Source organism: Amblyraja radiata, chromosome 13 (assembly GCF_010909765.2).
Source record: "Amblyraja radiata isolate CabotCenter1 chromosome 13, sAmbRad1.1.pri, whole genome shotgun sequence".
NCBI lineage: Eukaryota > Metazoa > Chordata > Chondrichthyes > Rajiformes > Rajidae > Amblyraja > Amblyraja radiata.
In genome coordinates, this window is record NC_045968.1 from 8,724,642 (window position 1) to 8,746,528 (window position 21,887).

General features: G+C 42.1%; 1 protein-coding gene across 1 annotated transcript in view; it reads left to right on the top strand.

Moving 5' to 3' along the window:
- nmd3 (NMD3 ribosome export adaptor) overlaps positions 1 to 21,887 on the top strand; it is a 43,899-nt gene that overhangs the window by 18,067 nt on the left and 3,945 nt on the right. Inside the window, exons 5-14 of the mRNA XM_033031181.1 lie at positions 547 to 627; positions 1,249 to 1,377; positions 2,531 to 2,621; positions 3,618 to 3,696; positions 6,214 to 6,310; positions 6,496 to 6,613; positions 11,592 to 11,737; positions 15,725 to 15,837; positions 17,140 to 17,212; positions 21,149 to 21,255. Of these exons, the coding sequence (XP_032887072.1) occupies positions 547 to 627; positions 1,249 to 1,377; positions 2,531 to 2,621; positions 3,618 to 3,696; positions 6,214 to 6,310; positions 6,496 to 6,613; positions 11,592 to 11,737; positions 15,725 to 15,837; positions 17,140 to 17,212; positions 21,149 to 21,255 (1,034 nt within the window). The remainder of the gene's footprint in view (positions 1 to 546; positions 628 to 1,248; positions 1,378 to 2,530; positions 2,622 to 3,617; positions 3,697 to 6,213; positions 6,311 to 6,495; positions 6,614 to 11,591; positions 11,738 to 15,724; positions 15,838 to 17,139; positions 17,213 to 21,148; positions 21,256 to 21,887) is intronic.

Below are 21,887 nucleotides of genomic sequence, written 5' to 3' on the forward strand. Positions count from 1 at the left end.
TAACATTACAGCAATCTTTAGTGCCTGATTAGTTGATGTGTGTACTGAACAAGCCTTCCATTTGATTTGTGTTTTCTTCCTGTTTGATCATCATTGGAGTGACAATGAATGCAACAAATTTGTTAATTTTGGGCATTTCTAAGAACTTAGCAAAGAGAAATCAGTCAGGTTTTTTTGCTCATGGTCTTTCTGTGACAAATGTAATGCTTCCCACACTGGTTCCTATAAATGCTCATGTAAATAATGTTAGATTATATTTTGATGGACGGAACGATATTTAGCAGGGTTTATGTTTGCATACAACGGTCAAATTGACTATTTCTGAACACGAGAGAAAATTGGCAGAGGGAATAATATTTGTATTTTGACATTGCAATATACTGCAATAAATGAAATGATTAAGGTCTTCATTTTAGAATTTTTGTGCTATCCTCAGTTAGGTGCTGTAAATTTGGACGTGCTTCTGTATAGAAAATCCATCCGTGGGCAAAACTGACCATTTGAGGTGTTATCATTATCAACAGCAACACTGTTTCCATTATTCAGGTGCGACTGATAGATGCAGGCTTTATTTGGACAGAGCCTCATTCCAAGAGGTTAAAGGTCAAGCTTACCATTCAAAAGGAGGTGAGAAGCAAGTTATTTTTAAGTAATTTAAATCCACTTCACATCATTGTTTGAGGAACTGAGAAATCTGGTCTTTTGATTAAATTACAATTTCTTCATGAAGTAACATTTTCACTCTGATGTTAAATATCATGATGGATCTTGAATAGAAATTTGAAAAGTGGTTAAAAATGTAATTTTAAAATGTTTGAATTCTTTGACTGATCTACAAAGCTGAGATTTGATGATTGGTCCCATACTGCTTCCATACGTCTTGGAGCAAGGAATCTCCGTGGGATTATTCTTAGCCTATGCTGGCCAAATTTGAACTGTCTAGGGTGCAATTGCACTCATATCGAATGATTGTTTATTAATAGGCTCTTTGTAGATACAATTCTCAGTTTTTCATACCTCATGAGAACTTTACTTTTTTCTTAATTTACTTTACCCGGTCAGATGGCACATGCATGGTGCACAGCTTATAAGGTTACTGACCTGACTGAATGCCTTTATTTCCTGAATGTCTTGAACCTTTGACTGAGGTCTGACCTTGTGTCCCACTTAAATCATTTATAGTTGTCATTCTGCCGTATATAATACTCAACATAGTTTGAATTTTCTAACAGCAAGTCTTGTGTGCAGGTAATAAGCAGAACAATATTGCAGCAGGTGTTTGTGGTAGATTTTATCATCTTGTCACAGATGTGTGATGATTGCCACCGCGTTGAAGCTAAAGACTATTGGAAAGCAGTGGTGCAGGTCCGACAGAAGGTGAGTAAACTGCTGTTTTAATTGTACAAAAGTAACATGAATTCATATTACAGTGTGATTAATAGCACTTCAATGTTTTAAAAGGTGTTGATGTATATGTAATGAGCATCCGTTAAATACACATTATTTACTGCAACAACAGAATGAACTTTGAGTTATAACTTATATACAAGATTTTATGTGCAAGGTTATTTTGCTGATTGTTGGCAGATCTGAAGCAGATGGAGTGGCACAGTGGCGTAGGGATAGAGCTGCTGCTTTACAGGCTAGAGACCTAGGTTTGATCCTGACTATGGGTACCACCTGTACAGTGTTTGCACGTTCTCCCTGTGACCGTGCGGGTATTCTCCGGATGCTCCAGTTTCCTCTCATACTCCCTCTTTCTCATTCTACTCCCAACACACTAGAACCAATTAACCTACAGACCTAGACATCTTTGGGATGTGGGAGGAACCTGGACGGAGCACCTGGTGTGCTCCCAGAGGTCACAGGGGGAATGTGTAAACTTCGCATTAACAGCATCAAAGGTCAGGATTGACCAGGCACTATGAATCATAGAGTGACACAGTGTGGAAACAGGCCCTTCGGCCCAACTGGCCCACATCAGCCAACAATGTCCTAGCCACCCAGCCCCACTTGCCTGCGCTTGGTCCATAACCCTCCAAACCTGTCCTATACATGTACCTGTCTAACTGTTTCTTAAAAAATGGGATAGTCCCAGCCTCAACTACCTGGCAGCTTGTTCCAATCGTCCACCACCCTGTGTTAAAAGTCAGCAGTTCTACCATCTTGTGGAAAGTGAGAAGCCTGGTGGTGATGTGATGTATTTATATCTCTAAATATAAACATTCACTTAATTTTGTAAAATTCTATAAATGTACATGTACATACAAAAATATGTACTAGAAGATACTTAACTATGAGCACAATAAGCATGTACAAATGTAATAATTGACAATTGTCTTTTGTTATAACTTGATAAAGTATACATTTTATTTCTATCATTTTTTCAGTGAAACTGACTTTCATTCAATAAAAAAGTAATTTGCTAAATCATGCAACGAAAAAACGGAATTATATATATTTTTGATTGCTTTACATAAAATCAATATGAAAATATTTTTTCCTTTCTTTCTCTGTTTGGAATTCCTAGACCTCACACAAGAAAACTTTTTATTACTTGGAACAATTAATCCTGAAACATAAGCTACATCAAAACACACTTCGTGTTAAGGAAATCCATGGTAAGTGAATGTTTATGAAATAATCTTTAGTACCTACAAATATCGTAGAGTGCTCTCTTAACTTTTTGTCCTCTGTAGATGTAGTCCTTGATCAAATTACTTAAATGAAAATTGTGGAATTAGTTTCCTGGTTATTTGACCATGGAAGATATATGAGCAGAGTCCTATGTGTACGCTTATGGCTGTAGAAAGTTTATGATTAGGACTCTTTTGTTCCCTCTGATTCTCATGGAAAGTGACCCTAGGGCATTGAGTTTTGTCTCTACAAACAACTTGTAAGGGAGGTTTTAAATTCTCATTGGTATTGGTAGAATATAGGAAAAGCAGCCAGTGATATGTTTTAAAAAAAAAACTTTTTTTAAAGGTGAAAGATTAAATTAACAGAAATGGGTAAATTTGAAATAAAATACTAAATACTGATGTAATAATTGCATTATATTAGTGTAAAAAATAATGACGTTTGAGAAACGGAGATTAAAATTAACGGAGAAATCAAAATCAATAAAAAAAATCAATATTTCTCTGGGTTTAGGGGAAAATGTTTCTTTAAAGTAAAATGTGGAAATCTGAAATAACAGAATATGCTGGAAAAACTCAACATCATCTGTAGAAAGAAAATTTGTTATTTTTTTAGGTCAATAACGTCAGCAGACCTTGATCAATTAACAGTTTCCCTGTCCACAAATGCCGAATACATAGGTTTGGATAATAATGCAGGATTTAAACGTGTCTTATTTGCGTTCACCTATGTCCAATTCTTTTGACACTCCATCAAAATACTGCTAACCCTGGAACCATGAAACACACACAGTAAATACTAGACATATGGGCAACTTATGGAGAATGCAGTAAATTAAATATTTTGGTTTGATGTCCTTTCATTGAACATACAATGACTTTAAAAAAAGTTTTCACATATTAACTGTTTCTTGATTGTATACTTGAATGATTTGAAATAACCGGTGTAATCAGCGCTGACCAGAGTTTTGTTTTTAGATGGTCTTGATTTCTATTATGGTACCAAACAACATGCCCAGAAGATGGTGGACTTTCTACAGTGTACAGTTCCTTGCAAGTAGGTATTAAAATGTTGCATGCAAAATTGAGCAATTTCAGAGCGTTAAATGTGGTACAGGTATCAAATGTCAAATTTAATTATGGTATGGAACAAGACAAGGGAAAATGTGAGATAACTTCAATGATGTGGAAAAATTGATGATATTCAAAAATAGTCCTTCAGATATAAAACCATAATGTCATGTACTTTGTGTCACACTCCTATCTTGCTTCAGATTTCTTAATTAAAGGGCAGAAAGAATCTGGAGAAGGCTTAGAAAGAAGAATCTTGTTAATTGATTGGTTAGAATTAATCCAAAAGATGCAAGGTTTTTTCTGAGGGATAAATACGAATGCTCTCTGCAGCTTTCTAGGATACCACTGTGCAAAATGGGGTAGATTCAAAACTGCACATCTATGAGCTCCTGTGACCTCTCCGCTATAGGACTATATTCCACTGCAATCTGCAACTTCAAATCCCATGCAGATGACATACTGAGTATATCTACTGTACTGGCGTGGCAGCTCTAAAGTTTTTGGTGAGAGGTGGTCACCAAGGGTTGGTGGGCAGGTACTTGAAGATTGTAATCTTGTTGAATGTCTAGGGGCTACGGTTAGTTACTCCCTTGGAAATGGTATCGTCGGGCACTGATGTGTTATTTGCTACTTTTCAGCCCTAGCCTGAGTTCTGTCCAGTCTGGTGAATGAAGTTGTAGTCATCTGATCTCCACTTCTGAGCAAACGATAGAGAGAGGGTCATTGACCTATAACCAACGCTGCCCATTAATGATCATGTTACAGTTAAGTCATCGTGACGATTCATTTGTTGATGATCCAGTGTATACATTTGATGAATTGGTGCCATTGCTGTTACTGTACCTGAACAACTTGGCTAGAAACTCGACTGATCCAAGATCACACGTCCTCAATCCATCTGGGACGTTGGCAGGGCCATGGAATCTTTAATGTGTATGGTTCATTCTGTTATTTCCTGCTGTTTATGAAGTGCACTAGCTTTAGTGTCATTGGCAATTTCAGGTGAATCATTCTGGGAATTCTGACTTGATGGCTTTTATCTTGCATTTGGCTCTGATCATTGATAAGATTCTCGTGGAGCTCCTTCCTTCCATTAGTTCCTTAATAGTCCATCGCCATTCACAGCTGAATTCGGCAAGACTGTAAAGCTTTGATATGTTAGTTGGTGCACTGGTTATTTCTATTTATAACGTGCTGATTCTGTTTGGCATTCCTGTTGTGGTTCACCAAGTTGACACCCAATTTGTGACTATGCGTGGCAAGGTGGTCATTATACTGACTATCCTGACAAGATATTAATTGTTAGGGATTTGAGGTTACAGATTGTAGTGGACTACAGTCCAATAGCTGAGGGATCACAGGAATTTGCGGATATGCAATTTTGAATCTATCCCTTTTAGCACACTGGTCTGCAGAGGGGGATGTTCTCAATGTGAAACAATCTTTATATCTGCATTAGCATGTACACTGAATGCTCATGAGCATATGCATCTAAAATGGGTATATGGATGAAGAATGAGTTTTATAAGATAGTAGTGTAATGTACTGGGTGAGTATATTTTCTAGGAAATACATTTACATAAAAATATACTATTTATATATTCCAAAACAAATGTATGTGTTAATCTCCATCAGTTGCCACAGATCCCATCTGGAACTTTCGAGAGAAATTTACTTGATCTGTAACAGTGCTACAGACCCATTCTTGAATACGAATGTTAAATATCCTCCCCACCCATAATTGATTCTTACTGCCCATGGTGTATCTTACAAGTGATTTTCAACAGTAGATTACCTTTTCAGCTCTATGATAGACAATAGGTTGTAAATGACAGGAAGTTATTTTGTTCATCTTGTTAAATCTGATATTTTGACAGTTCATTTGTTCTGGAGTCATTATTCCTGACTACAAGGGACATAGCATTCTACCGGAGTATAACAGAATGATCTGACTTGCTTATGACCAGTTATTGTGTGATTAATCCTTGGGACAGCTCTCCCAAACATGGCACTGATCTCCATGTGGTTTGAAAAACTTGCAGATTCAACTAAGATAGGTTTGCTTTTGTCAAATAATTATGTAGTTTCTCTTCAATTAAATATGGTAAAGTCCAAAGGTCGGACGAGGAGAGGGACGTCAGTTTGCGGGAACTGCTCCAGTATATCGAGCGAGCGGGTGGACCGGACTTTGGAAATGGCGCCAAAACATAGATATATAAGATGCAAAAATAATTTTATTGTGTAGTTACATATGGTGACAAATAAAGCACCACTGAACCATTGAAAAGTCATTGTCCTCGGGCATCCTTTGTAAACGCTTCCTTAATGACTATACTCTTTTCTCTGTGGGAGTTGTAAAAATAAACTTGTTTTATCATTTTTAAGCTCCCCTTGTATGCTGATCATCTTTTTTTGAGAGGATATAACGCATATTTTCTTGAAAATACATTGGGGTTTTCTTTTATATTCCAAAACAAATGTATGTTTTATGTCTTCAAAGGTATAAAGCATCTCAGCGTCTTATCTCCCACGATGTCCACAGTAATAGCTACAATTATAAAAGTACCTTCTCTATGGAAATTGTCCCAGTTTGCAAGGTAGGAAATAATATCTGCCTAAAAGCATATTTCAAATGTCATTTGCATCAGGTTGTGCATCGATTGCTGATACTTCCAGTAACTCAGTTTCAAATTTGAACTTTAAAGAACAAAGTAAATGTTGCACATTTTGCAGCAGAGTCTTTGCTGAAGCCTTCAGTCCACTTTGTTTCCTCCTTTTGCAGGATAATTTGGTATGCTTGCCACCACGTGTCGCACAGAGCCTTGGAAACATGAGTCAGATATGTGTTTGCATCCGTGTGACTAGTGCTATGCACCTCATTGATCCTTCTAGTTTACAGAGTAAGTTTCTACACCACTTTTGCCTCATATTTATAGTTTACTTGAATTATATAAAGGTTATGGCACAGGAAGGGAACTTCTATGCAGCTGAGAGAAAACTCCAGTCTAATCCCACTTTATCACCCTTGGTCTAAAGCCTTGAGATTTGCAGTGCATCAGATAAATGTGATGAGAGTTTCAGTTTTTTCTGCTGCCCACAAGATCTAGATCCCCTTGTGTTTTTGCTGGGGAAAAAAATCCTCAACTCTTATGTGATTCTTGTTTGTCCAATTACAGGTATGTTAAATTTACACCTCCAATTTAATGACCTCTCTACTGAGGGAGGTAGTTTTCTTGATCAGTTTATCCAAGCCTCTCATTATTTTGTGTTCCTCAATTAACTCTCATCTCAGCTAAAGAAAATATTCCAGCCTAGCCAATCTTTTGTCCTAATGAAATACGCCAGTCCAGATGCCATCTTGATACATTTCCTCTGTACCTTTTCTAGTGCTTTGGCACGTATGTTATTGGGCAATAATATTGTGTTTATCAATATATACCGCCAACAGGGATTGAGCTGAAGGACAGATTGGTTGTATTTAGGTCAACATTTTAACATTACTGTATATTAATCATTGACAATATCCTTTGAATGGACACTCAAAGGATTCAATGGTCCTTTACTGTCACGTGTACCGAGGCACAGTGAAATTTGATTTACCATATAGTCATACCAAAAAAGCAACAAGATGCAAAACTACATAAAGATTAAACATAAGCAGCCACCACAGCGGCGTGTGAGAATCCCTTGGGCACACCGCATAAGCGGAAACCCACAGCCATCAGTTCAATCTCCGGGCCACACACGCTCTCCTTCGCCGTGATGTGACCAGACTGCTGTCACTCTCTCCTCGGTCCCTGTCCGCCCGAACAGTCAGCAAGTCGTCCACACTCGCACCACACTCCAGGATGTTCTCATGGCGTGATGTCACCGCAAACACCAAGATCATCATGCTCACGGCAATCCCTCCGAGCCCTCACCTGCGCAGGCAGCACGTCCATCTTGTTTTTTGGCAACCTCACATTCCCCACTGTGATGGAAGGCGAATAACTTTTACCTTCTTCCTCCTTTTCTCCCACGGTCGGGGCGATCGAAGCCCCCACAATGGGGCAATCGAGGCTTCCGCGATCGGGGCGGTCGAAGTTCCTGTGGTTGGAACTCCCGAAGTCGACCCCTAACAAAGGGACCTCCAGCTCCACAATGTTAGGCTGCAGTGCGGATGGAGATACGATACGGAAAAAGTCGCATCTTCGTCGAGGGAAGAGACAAAAAAGTTTACCCCGACTCCACCCCCACCCCACACATAATACAAAAACTAAAGATACACAAAAATATATAAATAAAGCAGATTTAAAACCAAACAAAAGAAGAAAGGGACAAGGCAGGCTGTTGGTGAGGCTGCCACTTATGGCGCCACCCGGTGGCTGCAAATGATTAATTTATTGTAATGCTAAAACTGAATTTGATACTGGTTAATCACAACGGACTTGACAACAGTCATGATGCAACAGTTTTCCATTCAGATGTGTCATTTGGAAGGAATCATCTAACATTGAAAGTTGAAAGAGTGCAAACAAAATGACAGAAGAAGCTATGAAATAGATTCGATGCCAATCTTACTTAATACACTTTTATGGAAGTCTGGTATTTAGCTCAAACTGATATTAAGCACTAGTTGAACCCTCATTGCATTGTATATTTAAATAAAATCAGCTGCAGTTTATAAATCAGTCAGAATGGGAATAATTGAACCCACATGGGTCAAACATTCATGATTATAAGAATAGGATCTGGACAGTGCGGGTGGTTAAGCGTGACAAAAACAGAAAAGAGCAGTTTAAAAGATGAAGGAAAACCAGGGATTGCCTGCATACTTGCTTAGCTAGAGAGGGGGGTGGGGTGGATGCAGCTCCCTTAGTATGGAACGTGCTATTGTAAACTAACCTAGCTCGAATTTATTGTTACAACATAAGTGGGGAGATTTCCCACATTCGTCCAATTTTTTTTTTTAATGGAAAGGAAATAATTACAAACAGAGTAATAAAATGCTACTTCAAAGTCAACACTGACAAGTCAAGCCGGTCTTTCAGTTTTAACTCTTTGCACAGAGGCCGTCTTAGTTATTGTACATCACTGATGACCTGGAATTTTTCAGATCTGCAGATTGATATTTCTTGTTAAATGTCATCTTGTGGCCATGCATGGAAGTACAGTTAAAATGTAATGTTTATTAGGAGACATTGCTTTTGCAAGAGCAGGATACTATTCATATTTTGCCTCCGTGTGCAAATGATAAAGTAACAAATGATTCGGTTCTTAACAGCTGCCATGCTTCTTGTGTCATGGTGGGAAGACTAAACAACTTGTTCCTCTTCAAGTTAGGAGACACTAAGATGTCTGAGCGGAATTATTTTCCACCTGAAAAAAACACAAAGAGCTGGAGTAACACAGTGGGTCATGCACCTTATCTGGAGAACATGGATAGGTGATGTTTCGGGTCGGAATCCTTCTTTAGATTCAGAGTCTGAAGATAGTTCCCGACCCATAACGTTATGCATCCATGTTCTCCAGAGATGCCGCCTGATTCGTTGGGTTAGTCCAGCATAGAGTGTCTTTTTTTTTCTAAACCAGCACCTGAAATTCCTTTGTTTCCACCACTTCCTTTCCACCTGACTAAATAAAATGGTTGGCTTTTGATAGTGTGTATGGATGTAACATGGATGCTTTTGCTTTGTTAAGATATTGCATAAGCTTGATACAAAGGCTGCCTGTTGTTTGGTCCTATCTGAGATGATGTGCATTATTGGAAATAATTGGATGTGCAGAGAGCCAAGATGCTCTCTGGTCAATCTGACCAAAAACGTTTCACCCAGCATAAATGTGCTTATCTGTAGTATGAATTTACTGGATTGTTTGTAAAACAAAGAATTTCACTGTATTAGGTACATAGGAACGTAACAATAAAGTATCATCGTCATTATCATTTGACAGATTTAGAAAATCAAAATGACCATTTACTGCTTGACATACAGATATGTTGGTATTACAGATACACACTGTCACTGAATGACAGCTTATGGAGTTGACCATGTTTTACCATTAACGAGTTCGGTATTCCGACTGCGCATGCCCAGCTCATAAGTCACTCGCGATAAACAGTCTCGGCAACGGTGGTACTGCAATGTGTGCAGGCTTGCGTTTCGTCCGTGGTCGGGGTCGGGCCTGGCTCTCCATCGCTGTTGGTGCTGTTGAGTTGCTGCTGGGCCGCCCCCGTCCCCTCCCTGGTGTCCTGTCTCTGTCCGGGGACGGCCATGGGCTGGCGGGGCGGCCCCGCACTTGCAGCCGGTGCTGCAGCTGTTGGCTCCAGTTCGGCTCTGCCTGTCCCGCCGGCAGCACTCCACCACCACCCCCCTCCCAGTCCGACACTGAGATGCTGCTGAAGTTGGGCAGCCGCCGGCCCTGCTTCAAGACGGGCAATTTGGAGCCGCTGCTCCTGCCGGCCATGGGGAGGCCGGGCGCCTGCTGGTGCTGTTGGTGTTGGTGGCGGCAGCAGCAACCTCCTTGCCCTCCCTTGCCCAGCCCCAAGCCCAGAGCCCGGGCCAGCTCCAACTCCAGGTCGGGGCTGAAGGCCGCCCACAACACGGCCCAGTTGAGCACCGGGCCAGAGGAGGCTGAGCCCAGGCTGGTGCTCTGGCGCAGGCGAGGCTGGGGCCCTCGCTCCTCCTCAGGGTTGTGCATGAAGTGGCAGGAGGTACCGTAGGGGCAGAAGCCAGTGGTGTGCAACGTACGGCTTGTACTTAGGGTGGCGGCTGAAGGAGCGTAGCTTGGCCAGGCCGTGGGCAAACTGGCTCTTGTCGCTGTAGCGGCCCATCGGGGAGCGTGTTCCTCTGGAGTTGGGGTGGGGTTGGGCTGGAGTTGGTGCTTCTCCGTGCTGGCTGGGGGCCGGTATCCCGCCGGTCTGGACGTCTCCGACCGCCCTCTGGGCGGGGATGGGACACTCGAGTGTGTGGGAGGGGGGGGGTAGGACTGAGGGGGGTCCGGTGGCGGTTCGGCAGTGCTTGCGGGTTCGATCCTGGCTGCAGATGAGGCGTGGTTCTGTGTGCGTGCAGCTGCCGAGAGCCGGTCCAGTCCCCCCCCCAACTCGTATCTACCCCTGACAAATACAAACTTGAAAAAATACAAAAAATCGGACCTAATAGCGCTTCGTTCTATTTTTATTTATAGCGTTTGACAAATCCCATGATTCCTTGAGTTTTTCGGAATACTAAAATCGTTTATTGTGGTGTGACTCACTTACTGGTTTTACTGTTTAACAAAGGTTTGGATATTAAAATCAACTTACCAGGCCTAAGAATTCACAGGTCACGGTACTTTAGATTTGATCCATTCTGTATCCCCAATGTTCACTGTTGGTATCTATCATCTAAGATTTGGGCAGAGTCAAATTTAAGGTTATAATCCAGCAAGATTTTGACTTTCATGTACAGATGGTGAAAATTGGAAACATACCTATGTCAGTTTTTTACTCCATGCAAAAGAACTGCTTATTTCCAGAAAATAATTTCAACCGGTGAAGCATATCATTGCATTTATAGTGTGGACGACTATGTATTGGAGAACGGCCAAATAGTGAACGCAATACTAGCAAAAGGCACAGATTGGACCTGATTCTGATATGCTTTCACAGTAATCGGATAGATTCCTATTAAAGTAACTGCAGAAATTGAAAATAGTGGATGGATAAGGTCGTATTACCCGAGCATCTTTCTCTCTCACATTGAGTTTTAATCACTTGATCACATTCACTATGCGCTCCATTAGAGCCCGGATTTATTTGTGGTAGCTTTTAACGTCACTTATCATTTAAATGGCTGTTTTCCACAGTAAGGAGATGAATGTCACGACAGATGTACTAATTTACTTTTTCATATGTTATAGTTGCTGAAATTGATGGTTCCACCTATTGGCGCTACCCTTTTTACAACCTGTTTCAACCTGGGCAGCTGGAGGAATTTATTGTGATAGACATTGATGCAATTAAAAACAACAAGAATGTTCCTGGTGCAGGCACAAAATCCACCAAGGTAAGTGGACTGCTGTGTGGAGTTTGCATGTTCACCCTGTGACCATGTATGTTTCCTCTGGGTTCTTTAGTTTCCTCCCATGTCCCAAACACATGCACGTTGGTAGGTGGGATTAATGTAAGTGGGTGAATGATGGTTGATGTGGACTCTGGTCTAAGGGACACAAAAGGGCCTGTTCCACTCAGGTGACTTTTTCGGCGACAGCCGGAAAATAGGCTGTCGCCACATGGTTCACGCCGCGTGACGCCTGTATTGTCCTGAGCTGTTGCCTCAAGTATCGTGGCCTTTTTCTTGTCGCCGCTTGGTTTTGAAATGTTTAAAACCTCTCGGTGACCGTAGCGTGACTTCTCCTGGCGTAGGTGTTGTCGTAGGCAACGATGGTGCTGCATTGTGTGCAGGCTTGCGTTTCGTCAGTGGTCGGGGTGCCAGGTTGACGCCATCTGACGTTGGCTGTCGCCGGGTGCTGACTTTGGTGAATTCAAGTGGTGGCAGCCTACGGTACGTCAACCGGTGACAGTATCGGCGTCACGAGAAGTCACGTTGCGTCATTTGAAAGAAAGTGCACCGCTCCACCTATCTTCAGTTGACGCCGTCAGGGTCGTAGCTTGTCGTGTACTGACGTAGGTTGACTTCGGTTGTCGTCCATATCGTCGTAGGCTGTCGCGGGTGTTGTCGTGGGATGATGTCGCGTGTCGCGATGAATTGGGACATTGGTTGACGTAGCTTGACGTCGACGAGGTGGCAGCCTGTCGTAGATGTTGTCGTAGGGGGGCGGTTCCTTGGCATCACGCCACGACAGTAACTCGCTGAAAAAGTCGCCTAAGTGGGACAGGCCCTTTACTCTGTGCAGGACAAGGGTTGAATGCTTAATGAGCACTTCATAATACTGTTATTTTGTACATAGAGACAGGATACTAACAAAGCATCAGCAGATGTAGAGACAGTGGAGGGGTGAAAGTGATGGTTAGATGTGTTGGGAAGACTGGCTTTGCTGAATGAATATTTTGCCTGGGTTGGATGCCTTGCATCCCAAGTTGCTGAAGGAATTGTGACTGGAGATAGCATAAGGGCTAGCCTAAATCTTTCCTAGAAACAGAGGATCAGAAAATGGCAAATTTGACATCTTTGTCCGAGAAACAGTATAGAACTTTACTAGTAACTTGAATACCATTGTAAATGGGTAATACCAGGCAATAGATAGACACAAAATGCTGGAGCAATTCTGTGGGACAGGCAACATCTCTGGAAAACAGGAATGGGTGACTTTTCGGGTTAAGGCCCTTCTTCAGACTGAGCGTCAGGGGAGAGGGTGTTACAGAGATAAGGAAGTGTAAGAGAGCAAACGAGATGCATATCTAGGAAAATGTAGAATACACCATAGTTGGCTCGGAGAAGGTGGTAACAAAGCAAACAGATATAATGTAATCAGAGGGACAGTCAGACTGGTCAGAGAACTGGGAAGGGGGAGGGATGGGGAGAAAGAAGGAAAGCAAGGGTTACTTAAAGTTAGAAAAGTCAATGTTCATACCAATGAGGTGTAAGCTACCCAAGTGAAACATGAGGTGTTGTTCCTCCAATTTGCACTGAGCCTCCCTCTGACAATGGAGGAGACCCAGGACAGATAGGTCGGTGTGGGAATGGTAGGGGGAATAAAAGTGTTTAGCAACTGCGAGATCAGGTAGGTTTAGGTGAACTGAGCGGAGGTGTTCCGCGAAACGATCGCAGAGCCTGCGCTTGGTCTCGCCGATATATAGGTGAATGTTGTCTGTAAATTTTGAGAAAGTGTTTGGATGTGGTACAATCTAATAGCGTGGTTAACAAAATCCCGGATTGTGGAATGGTGGAGATGGAGGAGAGACTCAATGTCAACTTCATTAAAACGTTGGCTCAAGGACAAATTAATTAATAGTTCAGACCAATGCACTCCAAGTGTGATTTTAATTGATAATTTTAATTTTTGTATTTTTTTGTCTTTTACTTAATACTACAAATTTAAAGCACACGGCATTGGGGGTTCAGTATTGATGTGGATAGACAACTGGCTGGCAAACAGGAAGCAAAGAGTAGGAGTAAACGGGTCCTTTTCACAATGGCAGGCAGTGACTAGTGGGGTACCGCAAGGCTCAGTGCTGGGACCCCAGCTATTTACAATATATATTAATGATCTGGATGAGGGAATTGAAGGCAATATCTCCAAGTTTGCGGATGACACTAAGCTGGGGGGCAGGGTTAGCTGTGAGGAGGATGCTGGGAGACTGCAAGGTGACTTGGATAGGCTGGGTGAGTGGGCAAATGTTTGGCTGATGCAGTATAATGTGGATAAATGTGAGGTTATCCATTTTGGTGGCAAAAACAGGAAAGTAGACTATTATCTAAATGGTGGCCGACTAGGAAAAGGGGAGATGCAGCGAGACCTGGGTGTCATGGTACACCAGTCATTGAAAGTAGGCATGCAGGTGCAGCAGGCAGTGAAGAAAGCGAATGGTATGTTAGCTTTCATAGCAAAAGGATTTGAATATAGGAGCAGGGAGGTTCTACTGCAGTTGTACAGGGTCTTGGTGAGACCACACCTGGAGTATTGCGTACAGTTTTGGTCTCCAAATCTGAGGAAGGACATTATTGCCATAGAGGGAGTGCAGAGAAGGTTCACCAGACTGATTCCTGGGATGTCAGGACTGTCTTATGAAGAAAGACTGGATAGACTTGGTTTATACTCTCTAGAATTTAGGAGATTGAGAGGGGATCTTCTAGAAACTTACAAAATTCTTAAGGGGTTGTACAGGCTAGATGCAGGAAGATTGCTCCCGATGTTGGGGAAGTCCAGGACAAGGGGTCACAGCTTAAGGATAAGGGGGAAATCCTTTAAAACCGAGATGAGAAGAACCTTTTTCACACAGAGAGTGGTGAATCTCTGGAACTCTCTGCCACAGAGGGTAGTCGAGGCCAGTTCATTGGCTATATTTAAGAGGGAGTTAGATGTGGCCCTTGTGGCTAAGGGGATCAGAGGGTATGGAGAGAAGGCAGGTACGGGATACTGAGTTGGATGATCAGCCATGATCATATTGAATGGCGGTGCAGGCTCGAAGGGCCGAATGGCCTACTCCTGCACCTAATTTCTATGTTTCTATGAATGTCTGGAACATTGTTTCTCATAACTAAATGCCAATACTGATTTTCTTTATTTGACTCCTAGACAAGAAATGCCTCTGTTCTGTCCTTGTGATAGTCTACTCACAAATTCCACAACCGTGTGGTATTTTGGATTCCATGTACTGGAAGCAAATTAGACTTTGGTTTCTTAGATATGAGACAAGAGATTTATCTGAAATTAGAAAGATGCGTTTTCATAAGTTTCGTCCCAAATTTTGGTAATGTAATGCATATTCTACCTTCTATAAACTTGGTCAGCCAAGACTGTTGTGTAGGAAGGAACTGCAGATGCTGGTTAACAGCAAAGATAGACCCACAATGTTGGAGTAACTCAGTGGGTCAGGCAGCATCGCTGGAGAAAAATAATAGGTGATGTTTCGGGTTGGAACTTCAGACTGAGACTTTTTTGTACCCAACTCTTGTCAAATCCTGTTTCCGCATGAAGTAAATAAGAGATGGCTATAGACACAACTTTTTGCTGCTTTTCAGTTGATATAGTTGCTTTTCTGATGCGCTACCATTTTTGTTGAATCCCAAACTAAAGAGTTATAGGCATTTTGATAACTTGTTTCAACAGCTCAACAACTTGGTTACTTATTGATAGCTTTATAAACTTGTACACTTGCAGATGTGTACAATTTGTAAGTCTATTTCTGGACATTTGGGGTATCTTAATTTATAAAGGACAGCTTCACTATAATGTAATTCATTGTAATATTTAATCACTTCTATGTAGTCAAGAAAAATTGCAAAACATAGTTTTGTCAAAATGTATATCTTTTATCAGGCTACTACATTGAGTTTATTTCTAATATTTTTTCCACATTTTTATTCTAGCATACATTGGCTGAAGTCTGGGTACAAAAAACATCTGAAATGAACACCAATCAACAATACTATTGTCGTACTCATTTAGGTCATTTGCTTAATCATGGTGACCTGGTCTTGGGGTTAGTCATTTCCTTTATAAAGTTGACGAACTATGAAGCATCATCGCTTAAGATATGACTAGTCCTTGGATGGCCGAGTTTGAAACACATCTGCATATACTAAATCTTGAGAATTTTGTTTTCTTTCATACACTATTATTTCATGTTCATTTTCTAAAAGCTGTGCATGGTATTGTAGCAATGTTACAAAATTTTGAGATTTTAAAAATCAAGTCTGCAATTTATCCCATCAGATAAAGCATAAAAAGAAGTTTAATTTGACACCTAATTCACTTTCATATCTCAAGTATTTAAAAGGTTATGGCCATTTTCATACTCGGAAATTAGCATCTTGTTCCCTATTGATTTTCTATGGACATAACAAAAAAGCTGTGATCGTGGACAGTCAAAAGCCCATAACTTTCTTAAAAATTAAGAGAACTGAATGAAATTTTCAGTTATCATAGATTGAAGCACTCTGAAAAAATATAAAATAATCTTACTTGGATGACCTGAAATTAAAGCATATAATTAGTTACCCAATTGTAGCTAATTCCAAACTTCAATTACTAGATCTAAACATCTATCCATTTCTTAAGAAATGATTAACATTTTTAAATAGCCTAAGTGTCCAAATAATATTCACAAAGAATTCACAATAAAACATGATTTTAAAATCTCATTTACATTAATTTATAGACCAAATGGAAGGAATTTAGTGTTCAATTGCTGTAAATTAATGGCCATTTAAATCAGCTTTCGAGTGGGATCCTGTGGAACGCGCTGGTTTAGAACGTTCACATTGCGGTAGATTTGTGCCCCCAAATGCCCAGAAAAATACTGCGGGATTTAATGGGGCCCCAAATTAGCTACTCGCAACATAAAACTTTGTATAAAGGGATCTTAAGAAGCGCTTTTTAATGTAAAAATAAACAACCTACCTTCCGTTGTCCCCTGTATGAGATCCGACCTGTTGTCGGCGGTCGCGGGTTTAGAGGTTAATTTTTAACTTACTATAATAATTAAATAAACCCGTAAAATGTAAAAATAGCTCCAGCGAGAGAAACTTCAAGCGATTTTTCGTCTGCAACTGAGATAGGCTGAACAAGCTCGATTTGAACAGCCTAGGGAAAATCGCGTTTTAAACCCGCCCCCCTCTAAACGGCGCCATAATCACACACACGGGCTGGGACAGATCTGCAGCGACGCTAAAGGTAGGTTTTGCAACATACCTAGGTATTGTGCTCTTAATGAGAATGTGCTTGTTTTGGTGTGTGCCTATGAAACATTAATTAAAGTAAACAGTTTTGTTTTTGACTTTAGGTTTGATCTGGTTAATTCAAATCTCAATGATGAAAACGTAAATAAAATGAATCCTCAACGAGTTCCTGATGTGGTAAGAATTATCCTTGTGAAATAAGCATAGAAATATTTTGTTAATTAAACATAGAAACATAGAAAGTAGGTGCAGGAGTAGGCCATTCGGCCCTTTGAGCCAGCACCGCCATACAATATGATCATGGCTGATCATCCAGAATCAGTACCCTGTTCCTGCTTTTTCCCCATATCCTTTGATTCCGTTAGCCCTAAGAACTACATCCAACTCTCTTTAGTTCATCCAGTGAATTGGCCTCCAGTGCCTTCTGTGGCAGTGAATTCCACAGATTCACAACTCTGGGTGAAAACGTTTTTAGTCATCTCGGTCCTAAATGGCCTATCCCTTATGCTTAATATATTTAATCTTAATTATCTTCTAAACAGTGAATTTTATTACTTACTAGACCAAGTGCAGACCCGTTGGGTCTGTTTCCCCAACTGCGTTTGGGGGGGGGGGTGGGAAGAGGGGAGGGTGGGGAGAGGAGGAGGAGGAAACGGGATAGATTTGGGAGGGAAAGGAGAGCGAGGTAGGGGGTGAGAGAGGGGGATGGGGAGAGAGATGTGGGGGTGGGGGAGGGGGAGGATGGGGAGGTAGGGGAGGAGGGAGGGAGGGGGAGAGGGGTGGGGGAGAGAGGGGGAAGAGTGGGGAGGGAGAGTGGAGGGGAAGGGGGAGAGAAGTGGAAGAGTGGGGAGGGAGGAGGAGTGGGGGAGGGGGAGTGATGGAAGAGGGACAGAGGGATAGGGGGAAGGGGGCGGGGGGGGAGAGGGAAGGGGGTGGGGTAGAGAGGGAAGGGGGGTGGGGGAGAGAGGGATTGGAGAGGGAGAGGGAGAGGGGTGAGGAGAGGGAAACATAGAACCATTGAAATTAAGTGCAGGAGTAGGCCATTCGGCCCTTCGAGCCTACACCACCATTCAATATGATCGTGGCTGATCATCCAACTCAGTATCCTGTACCTGCCTTCTCTCCATACCCCCTGATCCCTTTAGCCACAAGGACCACATCTAACTCCCTCTTAAATACAGCCAATGAACAGGCCTCAACTACCTTCTGTGCCAGTGAATTCCAGAGATTCACCACTCTCTGTGTGAAAAATGTTTTTCTCATCTCTGTCCTAAAAGATTTACCCCTTATCCTTAAACTGTGACCCCTTGTTCTGGACTTCCCCAACATCTGGAACAATCTTCCTGCATCTAGCCTGTCCAACCCCTTAAGAATTTTGTACGTTTCTATAAGATACCCCCTCATTCTTCTAAATTCTAGCATGTACAAGCCGAGTCTATCCAGTCTTTCGTCATATGAAAGTCCTGACATCCCAGGAATCAGTCTGGTGAACCTTCTCTGTACTCCCTCTATGGCAACAATGTATTTGAACATTGGGCATTGTGACATCACACAATGGAACGTTCACCAAGTGCTTGTGCTCCTGCAAATGCATATGTAAATGAATCCATTCCGATTGGAAATCTGTGAGCATAGGTCATTGTGACATCACACGATGGAACATTCACCAGGGGCTGGGGCTGGTGATGCTTCTATGGGTGAGAAGCCAGTTTATTTTTGAAATATTGGGGGGGGGGGGTGAAGGATTTGATTAAAAACGTGCACTTAAACACGACGACCAATGGCAAACCCGTTGGGTCTGATCCCCCAACGCAGCCGTACCCTACCCGTAGCCCCCACTGGGGGGGGGGGGCGGCATCACACACACTAACCACCCCCACACACAGAGTTAGAAAGTGTATAAAGACCGTTCCCTACCTGTAGCCCCCAGCGGAGACGTGGTCGTCGAAGTCGGGTTCCGGCCGTCTTAAAATAGCGTATCTTGAAGTCGTCGAAGTCGGGTCCGTCTCGGCAACGGGGGGGGGGGGGGGTGGCGGTGCGGCATCACACACACGAAGCATCCCCACACACAGAGCCTTAAAAGTGTAATGCCCCAACACAGCCGTTGCCTACCCGCAGCCCCCACGGGAGACGTGGTACTCGAAGTAGAGCCGTTCCCGAAAGGCCGTTTTTAAATGGCGTCGCGTGAGGTTGTGCTGCGGGCGCCAGCAGCCGTTATGGTTGCTGGCCAGCAGGAGGCGACAAAATGAGTGGGGGGGGGGGGGGGGGGGGGGGAGGAGAAGGTGTTAATGAAAAAAATGGACAGAAACATAACGAAATGTAATGAGGAGTGAATAGCTGGAAGGGAAAGTGAAATGTCTACCGAAATGGCTGCTTGTATGGGTGAGAAGCCAGTTTTTATTTGAAAAACTGGGGGGGGGGGGGGGGAGGTGGCATTACACTTTTGCGTTGTGGCATTTCACTTTTAAGTGGTGAAAGTTCTGACATAACAGGAATCAGCCTGGTGAACCTTCTCTGTAATCCCTCTCTTTGGCAACGATGTCTTTGAGCATTGGGCATTGTGACATCACACGATGGAACATTCACCATTGGCTGGGGCTCCTGCATAGGCATATGTAAATGGTTCCATTCCGATTGGACATATGTGAAGATTGGGCATTGTGACATCACACGATGGAACGCTCAGCAGGGGCTGGGGCTGGTGAAGGTTCTGTGGGTGTGAAGCCAGTTTAGTTTTGAAATATTGGGGGGGGGGGGTTACGATTTGATTAAAAACGTACACTTAAACACGTCGAAATGTAATGAGGAACGGATACTTAGAAAGAAAAGAGAAATCTCTACCAAAATGGAAAAGATGTCGGCGATTCAGCGTTCCCCCTTATCCTTAAACTTTGACCCCTTGTTCTGGTCTTCCCCAACATCCGGAACAATCTTCCTGCATCTAGCCTGCCCAACCCCTTAAGAATTTTAAACGTCTCTATAAGATACCCCCTCAATCTTCTAAAATCTAGCGATTACAAGGCGAGTCTATCCAGTCTTTCTTCATATGAAAGTTCTGACATTCCAGGAATCAGTCTGGTGAACCTTCTCTGTACTCCCTCTCTATGGCAACGATGTCTTTGAGCATTGGGCATTGTGACATCACACGATGGAACGTTCACCATTGGCTGGGGCTCCTGCATAGGCATATGTAAATGAATCCATTCCGATTGGACATCTGTGTGCATTGGGCATTGTGACATCACACGATGGAACGTTCAGCAGGGGCTGGGGCTGAAGCTGAATCTATGAGTGAGAAGCCAGTTTAGTTTTGAAATATTTGGAGGGGGGGGAAGGATTTGATTAAAAACGTGTACTTAAACACGACGGAATGTAATGAGGAGCGGATACTTAGAAAGAAAAGTGAAATCTCTACCGAAATGGAAAAGATGTCGGCGATTCTGCGTCCGGTTTCGGAGTTGCAGGGAATCAATGGAAGAAATGTGGCCGGAAGCCAGGCCGGAAGCCGTACATGTAAATGGATCCATTCCGATTGGACGTCTGCGAGCCTCGGGCATCGCGATTGGACGTCCGCGAGCATCGGGCATTGTGACATCGCACGGCGGGAACGAATCGAAAGGCAGGCAGGCAGCCGGACGGAGTTCCATTTCGGAATCTGGGGCGAGAGTTTTATATAATAATAGATGACAATGATCAAAACACCATATTTTAAATATTTAATATTTTAAAGAAAATGGTTCTATTCATGACCAGAATAGATTGGGGATCTTGCTTAAATTTTGCTGCTTGGTAAATTTTCAACAATCTCTTTAAAACCTCTTAAACACATTATTTGTCACTTTTCTTTCTCCTTCCCACTTTGCTGCCATTATTGTACACTGTCTTGCAAAACATTTTGGAAGTGGTTTTGCGTGTGGATGGTCTAAGTGAGATGACAATGTTTGTTAGGTGCACAAAATTAATTTAAAAAAAGTTAATAAGAACTTTGAACCAATTGGAAAATATTGTACTTTAGGATGATCTTGGATGGACTGATTTCAGCTGCATAAAATTGGAAATATAACAACATGTCAATTATTTATTTATATTTACCAATAAGTATTTTTCCTCTAGGTATTAATTAAAAAGAGCTACGATCGAGCAAGACGGCAGCATCGTAGGAACTGGAAGCTTAAAGAACTGGATAAAGACCTCAATGACGCGGGAGCAGAAGATGAAAAGTATAGTTACATTATTTAACCTCAAATCTCATTTATAACTATTTACAGCATGGGATGAACAGAGTAAATATTACATGCATTGTAATTGTATTAGTCTCAGTTTTCCACAGCTCTCTAGTTTACAAATTGCACAGTTGGATTGAAAATTACACATGTCATTTGCAACATTTAAGAAGGGAATGAGGGATTGAATCAGATGACCAATTATGTTAATCTGAAGTTATTGGACTTTATTGAAAGGAATAGAGAAAACAGCACTTGGACTAGTAGATTTGAGTCGGCATAGATTTTTTACAAAAATGCACAAGAACGGTTGAATCAAGAGTACCTGAAAGTGATCTATGTGGATCACGCATGTATTTATTCAGGACATGAATTTTTTTTGCAAAATTAAGCTTGCCACAGGAGCTAACATTTTGAGACTGTTTAGAATTGAGACGGTAGAAGTTAGACGAAAGAAAGAATCTTTGATTGCCAGATTAAGGGCTGTTCTGCAGGGAACTGATGCGGATTTGAGATTTTTGTCATAAATGTTAATGATTTGGATAAAGGAATTGCTACGAATGCAAAATGCTGGAGTAACAACGCGGGTCAGGCAGCATCTCCGCAGAACTTGGATAGGTGACATTTTG